The sequence below is a fragment of the Candida jiufengensis genome, assembly GCF_024610255.1.
Source record: "Candida jiufengensis strain CBS 10846 chromosome Unknown scaffold18, whole genome shotgun sequence".
NCBI lineage: Eukaryota > Fungi > Ascomycota > Pichiomycetes > Serinales > Debaryomycetaceae > Lodderomyces > Lodderomyces jiufengensis.
In genome coordinates this window covers 1-9,909 of record NW_026261563.1, presented here as the reverse complement: position 1 = coordinate 9,909, position 9,909 = coordinate 1, and the positions used below count along the sequence as shown (strand labels likewise).

Here is a 9,909-nt window from a genome sequence, read left to right as displayed (position 1 = left end):
TTAGTACTAAACTTACGAACAATTTGTGTCTATTTTGATTCAAAACTGTCACAAAAAATTTCAAAATTTATGCCCAAATTTTCTATCTTTTTTTCTCGCTTTGAAAAAAATAAAAGCACTAAAATGTAGAGGAAAGAAAGACTAAGATGTCGACCTATTTTTACTCGGAGTGGACCAAAAATAATACCGCTCCGTACAAGAAATTAAAACGATTTGAGACAATTATTTTTAACGACTTGAAACTAAATGAAAACCAACAAGTAGTAGGCCAATTTCAAAGAGTATGATCAAGGGTAGTAGAGGGACATATAACAATTAAAGAACATTTTATTGACCTAGCAATTATAAGCAGCAAGCTCCTTCGCGCAGGTATTGATCATTTCCGAAATGTCTTCTTTCGAGATAGAACTCAATATATCTGTAATCATATCCAGTGGCTCCTTCAGTTCAGAGTTTCTAAAACTTCGATCAACTACCATGTCACTAAATTTATTGATCGGGTTGAACTTGACGACAGATGAAGGCAAAAATATGAATCCTAATTTGTTCAAAGTGGTATCCTGTAAGATCCCAGGAACGTTAAGTAGTGGAGATTCTTCCGAAATCAAGTGATATTTTTGATCAACCAATAAACCCATTAATTGGACCAGCTCAACACAAAAGTTTTTGAATGTGAACCAAAATGAATTTTCAGATAAATCGGTATCACTAATTGCAGATAATTCTTCATGATCAATCAAATGTGTGTTTATAATACCATCAGCGTTAATAGCAGCAAGCAAAACTTACTTAGCAAATGTTTCACCACCAGAATGAAAATTATAAACATCAAAACCAATGAATGTGCAATTGGAAGCATAGTCGACACCTCTAGATGGATCTAAAATGATTTTAGCAAAATTTTTGATGGGAAGTGAGTGAGGATTCATTTGATGGTGCATTCTTAATTTCTCCATTTATCAAATTAGGTTTATTTATAATTCCCGTAATCCAATCAGGATCATCATCAAAATTTGTATTGGAAGTTAAAAACAATCTTTTACTATGTTTTAATTGTGATAATTTCTTTAAGGACATACCCGTTTCAGTTCCAGGATAAATAGTACCATTTTTATAAGTAACATGAAAATTTGTAACAAATTCTTTTATATCATATGGTAAATATTTCTCTTCACTATATAAATAAACCAATGGTGAATAATCTATAACATATTGTGAAATTTCTCCTGGTTTCAAAGTTCTTTGTTCTTGACTTGGTAAACTTATAATTGGTGGTAAATTTTTATATTTAATTGGATCCGGTAAAATGTTTGAAATTTTAAGTTCTTTATAATCGTCTTGGATTGTATTTAGTATATAGTTGTTACCTTCTGATATATCAAAATATGATTGCTGTGGTTGTTTCGAGTATGTATTCTCCTGCGATTGTTCTATTGGTTGAGTGACAGTGATAGTATTGGCAATAAAATCATTAGTGATTTCGGCAACATTATGACTGAAATGAATGCTATCTATGTTGAAGGTCCGATATCCACGTGGAAAGGTATCTGGTTGTATATATCAAACTAGTTGATAATGAAACTTATTCTGTGTATGATTATGAAAAGTTGTATATATCTATTAGTGTTTTATCTATCTGTCTATCTCCCTTGGATATCGGAATTATACATGAATATTTGATGAATTAATTAGTTGAAGTTGATTGTTTATTACTCTATAAATGCATATTGTACTACTTTTTTGCCTGTCATTTCTTTTTTCATTTCCGTGTTATTATACAGAACTAATTTTTTGATTAATTCTTGAGTTTCGACAAGTATGTAATGGAAAAAAAATGGAACTTTACAAGAGTAAAAGAAGATTGGACAAAGAATCAATATAAGTGTCAATTGCAATTTACAGCAATGAAAATGTATATTAAAACCTTTTGAACTTAGCAAAATTATCACCTTCATGTTGACCCCCAATATATTAAATCAATTAAAACTCCAGCTAAAATTATACAGAAGATGATTAGGAACTTTCTTGCCCTTTCTAGTCTTTTATATATCTTTTGTAGTTGAGTGATTTCTCCGTGTTGTTCTTTGAGGATTGTCATTTTTTTCTCGTAACTATTGGTAATCATCCAAATTGTAGCTAAAATCAATATCATAAACGTCTCAATCGAAAGTAAAGTCTCTATGGCAATTTTGAATTTTATGTCAAACATTGGTGTAAGGGAAGATATGGGAATTTCCATCTGATTTTTGAAGCATTATTGACTAGAATGAGTTCTTTTTATAAAATCGAATAAGCCTAAGACTTCTTATTCATACTGATATCTTGCTATGCAAAAACTTGAGCTCAGTGGCAAAATGATATGATGAGATCTTGAAACTATAATGTCATATCATTATTTTCACAATGTGGCATACTTCCCAAAAATTAATCCACCCTGAAAGGAACTTGTGGTATTTGAAGGTACATGTAATGGATTGAAAAGGTTCTAGTGTATTGCTACAAAATGCCTATCATTGGTTCCCACGATTTTGTAATTATAATAAATGCATAAACCTCATTTTATGTAATGTTGTGTTTTATGTATATTGTCGTATAGTGTAGGTTGTAGATTATTATACGAGCTTGTTGAACAGATAAGATCTAGTTAAATGTTGATTCTCCAAACTTTATTTGGTAAAGCTTTGTAAATGTGAATTGTCAAGGTCGTGTGACGTGGCTATGGATTTATCTTGTATATAATAGCTTTATCACATACAGTAGAGATAAAATTATTGTCGCATGAACGAAGATTGATTTGTCGCTTTAATGATTTTTTCTTGTCGGTCTAATAAATTTGAGTTGTCGTTCGACTAAAAGGGTGTTGTCGCTTGGTTGTAAATTGAGTTGTCGTTGTAAGGTCAAAATTTATTTCGCTATTTTGTTAAGGGATTACATAGTTAAGGTGCGACTGAATTTTTTTCTTGAAACGACAGATCAACAATTCGTAAGGCGACAATCAAGTTTTCTTGAAAAGACAACGAGATTAGATTGAAACGATAACAAATTTTCTCACGAACGACAATTCACTTAAACACAAAACGACAATAATTTTAATTTAACTGTATAAAGACTCTGACTTAAGTCACGTGATGTTTATCAAAAATACATAAACAAAACATTACTGTCAACTGATAATTTTCATTCCCTTTATCAGGTTTGGAAAGGATATAGATTTTCATATTAAGTTTCGATACAAACTACTTATCTGAGAAAGTTGCTGTCATTTCTGAATCCATTCTTTTGATATTTGGTTGTTGCGCTCTTGTTGGAGCAAATATTTTTCATGTCGTTATGACTAAAGTGACCTATGACGCGACCTATGTCAGAATGAGAAATTTTGAAGCTCAAACACCGCTAATTCAGAACTCAACAATTACCTTACGACCAGAACATCATGGGACTGAAGAACTAGGTATTTGAGGATCAAAAAAAATTATATCATAGAGAATGAGACTTGAGCTACTGCACATAAAATGTTCAACACTGAAAATAGTTCTCTTTACTTGGTGTGGTAGCTGAATAATACAGTAATATTTCTACCTTGTACTTTCCGAATATTGATATCTATAATTCTGCATTTTGCGTTGTAAAGGATGTATGACTTGATTAAAGATTACAATATTTGTTGAGTCGTACTGGTCTCATAATCAACCTTTAAAACTCCAAGAGAAAGAATTAGATCAAAAAGCTCGCACTCGAGACCATTATTTATTGTACAATTTATGAAAGTTTACTTTTCTCTGAGTGAGTGAATAACAACCAAAAAACTCCGAATATACAAAATTAATATATTCTACTATATATCTTAAATAAGTTAATGACTGAATCTATTATACGGTAAATCTTGATCTCAAGCTCAAGGTTTTTCTACTTTTATTCTATCATGCGAAAATTTTTCATCTGGACATACTTCTGTCTTATCCAGGTAATTTCCGATATATATCAACATTATTTTCAAACGGATGACTACAATTTCTCTATGATCGTGAATAATTGTACCACTTCTTCAGTCCAGATTTCTTTTAGTTGTGCCGTAAACGAAATAATTTTGAATATTTTAAAATATTGTAATTCTTGTTGTTTACTAAAAATTTTGGATTTAAAGCAAGACGAAAACTCAAGTTGAATTATAATTGAAAACTTTGTCTAGAAGATATCAACGTGAAAGACTTTCTCAGCCCGATAGTGCAATTTAATCTCGGTCAAATCAATATGATGGACTCAGAGTCAACACCACCTGGTTATAATTCTATGGAATACGAAAACAATTTGGATTTCATTGTTCAAAATCAAGAGGACCAACTAGAACAATTCAATCTTGAATCCGAGTTTGTACCCCGAATACTAAAAATTCCGAATTGTGTTCTGTTACTACAAATCATCGATGATGATAAAATTGAATTTGATGGTTTTATATCACATGATGAAAGCAATGAGTCTGTAATGTGTTTCATAAAAAAAGTCGAGAAATGTACCTGCGAGTTTGACTATTCTTTAAGACATGATGTTGTGTATATTACTGGTTCTACCCTCGTTGGTCTTGCTTTTTTCATTTTAATGGTTGGTTGGCTTTTTTGGAAAGATAATTATGAAAAACTTCAAAGTTTAAATCAGCTATAAAAATTGGAACCAATCTGTCAGATTCCAACTATTGGAATTATAAAGTAAGATATATAATCGCTATATGCAGTACTATAATCAATGAATGAAATAGTATATGAAAAATTTTAACAGATAGAATTTTTCCAACAGAAAAAGATTATATAGATTTTTTAGTTTTATAATATAATATATACATTTTATCATAAATAATTGTATTATTAACTCAATCTAGTGACTAGGCAATATTGAACTATTATTCAGGCACCAAAATATTGACACTATCAATTTCAAAGTTGGTACAAAACTCAAACACGTTTGAAAATTTCTGACTTTATACTTCAACTTTTTTTGATCTGAAAAAATTCGAAGTTTTAAACAACCTACTTCTTATCGTTTAATAAAATTGTATAGCTTTTTCAACTTCTCGTGTAGAATACAAGTATTCAAATAATCTGTTTCAAAAATGGGGTTGGTTGTTTCACCCCCTAATCACAAAATCAACGAAATTTATTTTCAATTTAAGTAAAAGAGCAAATAGAAATACAAGATGGGGATCAAGTTTGAAATTACGGAATTAACAGTGTTGTTTAAGACAGTGAACCTACCAGATATGTCGATTGGTTCAAATCTAGAATTACAAAATCGTCTCAAGAAATACTGTTCCCTGTAACAGAAGTTATGAGAAGTATTGTGTTCCCTACAGTAAGACATAGAAAGAAGAGTGGGATTAGGTCCTTCTAGGGCTTTGTTCAATATAACAAAGCAGGTAAAACAGGTTGATTTTAAAAAATTAAAATGTGTTTCATTTTTTTTCTTATTATTTACTTAAACAGCTTATCAAATATTCGAGAGCTCTTAAAAATTGAGGTATATCTATCGTCTCACCTTCAACATTTCTGCAATAAACTTTCTCAATAAAAAGATTTAGCAACGCCAAAAGTTGATCAATCGATTGAATCATGGAGTTAGAGGACTTTTCGCTTTATCATGAGTCTACAGAGACTAATTCAAACTCAACTCAAAAGGATGAAGTTAATGGCTCTCTAGATGAACCTAGAGAAGGTAAAATTTTAGAAATTCCCGAAACAGTTGGTTTTATAAAATTAATGAGTGAGGATATCATTTATGATAAAGTTGTTACCAATAATGAAAAAACTTTAATGGTGGTTTTAAGAATAAATAGGGAAGAAAAATCTGTTGAGAAAAAGTTTGAAAGAAAATCGGTGGATAAATCAATTTTTCAATATGTTAAAAAACATCCTAAAACTTCCATTCTTTTTATATTTGGTTGTTGTGCTTCTATTGGATCAATTATTTTCAATATTGTTATGATTACAATAACCAATCTAAAGATGAAAAGTTTTGAAGCTGAAAAACAAAATTATCATAACTCAACTACTACTTTTTGAAAAAGTAATCTACCAATATTTAGTAATTGCTATATTGTCGAGGCGAGTTCAATTAGCTTGACTTTAATATCAAATTGTTAAGACCAAGGAAGGACAATTCATATTATTTTACGTAATGTCACACGGTAGCTTAATCTTTTTAAGTTAGTGACAAGTTCGACGTAGATCTTAGACTTTCCTAGGTTCTTAGGTCGCATTACAATTATAACAACTCGCGCTATTTTAATTTAAATGTATTTGAGTAAATTTCTAGTTCGATTCTCTCACTCGTGAGTTATTCATCTTTGAACGTAATGATGAATGGTCTTGAATGAAAGAACTCAATAAGAGAGTCAAAACTCTTAAATATAGTAGATTTGATATATATTCTCTAATCGCTATTCGTTATCTATCTAAATTATAAACTGTTAAAATGTTGAATTTTAACCACCTTTTTATATTGCAAATATTTCAGTAAAATTAATAAAACAAAAATCAAATTGTGAAGTCGGTTGACGACTTTAATGTAAAATAAAAATTCCAATAAATTTAATTTTCTCTATTTTGTCACCTAAGCGACAACATAGGTGACAGTAATCAGAAGAAAACATAAATTCACGATTAAATTTTTCTGAAGTTCGTTCATTGAGAGATGCTTTACAACTTTGAACTTTCTAAGTTTCTCATTACATGTCCAGACATTCTCATTGTCGATTGTGGTGGTATCTACCTCAGTTTTTCTGTTACTGCAGTAATCGTTATAAATTGTGCAATTATTCCTTTGAATTTAATAACCAATAAAATAAGAAAAAAATCTATTTACGATCTCGATTGTTTAAAATTATATGATACGAAATATCATCGCCTACGATATCTTCAAATTAATTGTATATTTATATTTTGTAATTTATTCTAATACCTATAATTGTAAATATAATGCTATCCAAAAAATTGATAAAAAGTACAATCCAATTATGCAATCATTTAAAAAACGAAAACTTGATCACCTAATTTAGAAACTGGTTTTGCTTTATCATAACCTAAAGATACAGCAGCTTTTTTCATAGCACTAATCATTGGTGGTGGACCACATAATAATAAATTAGTATCTTGAGATGGTTGTGGTAAATGTTTTGCAATTAAATCTGGTGTAACAAATCCAGTTGAATATTTCCAATCATTTGGAGCTTCATTTAAAACATAATGGATCTTTAATCTATCTGGATGTTGTTTTGAAAAATTTTCTAATTCTTCTCTCAATAAAATATCATCTTCAGTAACATTTGCATAAATTAAATGAACAATAGTTTTATCATCTGGATTATTCATTATAGCTGTAATGATTTGATACATTGGAGCAATACCAGTACCTCCTGCAATCATACCTAATGTCTTTTTAATATTTGGAGAATGTGTGAAAAATCCTTTTGGTCCTCTAATTTCAACAGTATCACCAATTTTTTTAGAAGCAACATGTTTTGAAATATTACCATTTTCATAAGTTTTAATTAATAAATTAAAATGACCTTGTTGATCACTTGTTGAAATTGGAGTATAAGATCTAACAATTTCTTTACCATCTATTATTGCACCAATTGAAATATGTTGACCAATTGGTAAATTTAATTTATCAGTTGGTTTGTTTAAACCAAATCTATAAACTGATGAATTATGACGAACTTTTTTAATATCAATTAATGGGAATTTTTGAAATTTATCAGGTATTAATGCAAATGACTGTTTTGAACCATTTGATTTTTTAGATTGTTGAAAAAAATAAAAACCAACAAATGATAGTATAATTGATGCAATTGTAGCAAATACAACCAATGGATTTTGATCTGATGATGAGTCTAAAATCGTTCTTTAAGTTGTATTTTGATATGAAATGAAATGAGTTCTATAAAAGTCTGGGGAAATATGACCAAATATCTTCCTTTCAACTCTTCATTTTCCTTCAAAATTTGACAAACCTGAGTGACAAATGTTTTAAAATGACCTGTGGTAGTACCTTTAGATTCCGGTACAGCAGCATCAAATGCTGAAGGTTCCGGGGCAGATCCAGCATCTAGTTTTCTCTTTTTGTTTGAAACGGGAGGTGGACGTAGCGACAAAAGTATAATTCCTTCAGCACCAACAGCACCTAAAACCAGTCTGTTTTCAGCTTTCAACTGCTTTGTCACAGCAACAGGAGTTTCACCCTTTTTGGCCAACCTCTTGATCTATGTAATGATATATCAAAACCTGCTTCATCAATGAAAATACATTCCAAATAGTTGATCTTTAGTTTGATTAGTTCTTTCACGAATTGATATCTCAACTCTATTTTTTCTTTGGAGTTTCTGCCACTACTGTCATGCCTTACCTTTTTGAATGTCAATGCACAATCTTTTTTCACAAACTCCTTCAATCTAGTGGCTCCGATCTCAAGCTCTCCAAATAACTTTGTCAACTCATCTCTAGCGTCATCAATTGTTGCAATAGGATTATCATCAAAAAAGGATACAACAGCTTTCTTATGATCTTCAGTTAATTGCTTTTTCTTTCTACCTCTTTGATTGATAGTGGGGACAACACCGTTCTTTTTATATTGCGATATCCATTTTTTGGTGGTAGTTTCATCAACTTTAGCAGTACCTGCAATTATGCGGATAGCTACAGATGGTTTCTCATTATGAATACCAATAACTTTGTTGACATCCAGATCAGTGTATTTTCTATTTGATCTTTTCTTTTCATTCTTAACTTTGTAATTGTTGGGTTTGATGGCTTCATTACTCATATCCATATTTGCATCTTCATCTAATTCATCCTCCTGCTCCGCCAAATCTATGTCCATCTTCAATTCCTCTTGAACCGCTTTGTGATAGCAGTGGAAATCGACAATTGAATCCAAAGGCAAAGCTCCTTCTTTGTCATACTCATCCAATGTTGGTTTTCCATCTTCATCAACAAATTTCTCACGTCCATCTTGATATATGAATCGAAATGACATTGTTAGTTTTCATGGTGTTGGATATGACAGTGTTTAATGATTTAAATCTTGAGACGATTAAATGAAGTCATTTTTAAGGTACTTGAACCATTAGTCCAGTTTAAAGTTAAAAAATAACATTTGTTTCATATTTATTTTATTTGACGAAAACTTTATTGCACACATACAATAAATGAAACGGTCAAACACTACAATTGCCAAATTAGGATTCGAAAGAGATAGGTGATTACAATGAATCTGGACCCCCTTAAAAACGTTGAAGAGATCCAAAAATTTATTAACAAACTATCCAATTCAAATATAATCCTGTTCAGGATCTAAATCATAATGGGAACGAATCTGCTCCATGTCTAATTCCAAAAGTCAAGCCTTCGCATACTATCACCAGTGCAAGTCATTTTTGAAAAACATGGGTACTCGCGATGACGATTCGTCAAAACCTATTTCCAAATCCCTTTTCGAGCCATTTTGGGTAAGTTGTCAACTGTTCATCAGTGTATTCAATACATTATTCAAAGAATTACGATATCCAAAACAATACAAAAGATTCGAGATCATTTAAGAGATGTGCATCACAAACTATCAGATTTCAAGGGTTGAAAGATCAAGTTTTAAACATTTGATTCAAAGGCTATAATTATATAAATGCATCAATCCCCACTTTCAACTTTCAGATGAATCAAAAGTCTAGGCAAAAGCAACAATCAAATGAATCCTCGCTCACTTCCCATCAAAAATTTTGCTAAAATCATTTTAGATCCATCTAGAGGTGTCGACTATGCTTCCAATTGCATATTCATTGGTTTTGATGTTTATAATTTTCATTCTGGTGGTGAAACATTTGCTAAGTAAGTTTTGCTTGCTGCTATTAACGCTGATGGTATT

At 30.6% G+C, this 9,909-nt stretch overlaps 4 protein-coding genes across 4 annotated transcripts; 2 read left to right on the top strand and 2 right to left on the bottom strand. All coding sequences in view use genetic code 12, as the record gives it.

Annotated features, from left to right (window-relative positions):
- Window positions 1–335: 335 nt before the first annotated feature.
- Window positions 336–2,209, bottom strand: KGF54_005115 (VPS62; the record flags this gene model as incomplete). The annotated part of the gene is made up of 3 exons (XM_051765888.1): window positions 336–784; window positions 1,080–1,495; window positions 2,157–2,209. 3 exons carry the CDS (start codon window positions 2,207–2,209, stop codon window positions 336–338), a joined length of 918 nt encoding a protein of 305 aa, XP_051617827.1.
- A 2,042-nt stretch (window positions 2,210–4,251) lies between these two features.
- KGF54_005114 (uncharacterized protein) lies at window positions 4,252–6,050 on the top strand (the record flags this gene model as incomplete). Its single annotated transcript, XM_051765887.1, has 2 exons — window positions 4,252–4,576; window positions 5,611–6,050. The coding sequence occupies 2 exons, from the start codon at window positions 4,252–4,254 to the stop codon at window positions 6,048–6,050; spliced, it is 765 nt and encodes a 254-aa protein (XP_051617826.1).
- A 963-nt stretch (window positions 6,051–7,013) lies between these two features.
- Window positions 7,014–9,024, bottom strand: KGF54_005113 (cytochrome b5 reductase family protein; the record flags this gene model as incomplete). The annotated part of the gene is made up of 3 exons (XM_051765886.1): window positions 7,014–7,766; window positions 7,955–8,251; window positions 8,395–9,024. 3 exons carry the CDS (start codon window positions 9,022–9,024, stop codon window positions 7,014–7,016), a joined length of 1,680 nt encoding a protein of 559 aa, XP_051617825.1.
- A 708-nt stretch (window positions 9,025–9,732) lies between these two features.
- KGF54_005112 (uncharacterized protein) lies at window positions 9,733–9,872 on the top strand (the record flags this gene model as incomplete). The annotated part of the gene is made up of 1 exon (XM_051765885.1): window positions 9,733–9,872. A coding segment is annotated over one exon (140 nt), but the record flags the coding sequence as incomplete, so codon positions are not given.
- Between the last annotated feature and the right edge of the window lie 37 nt (window positions 9,873–9,909).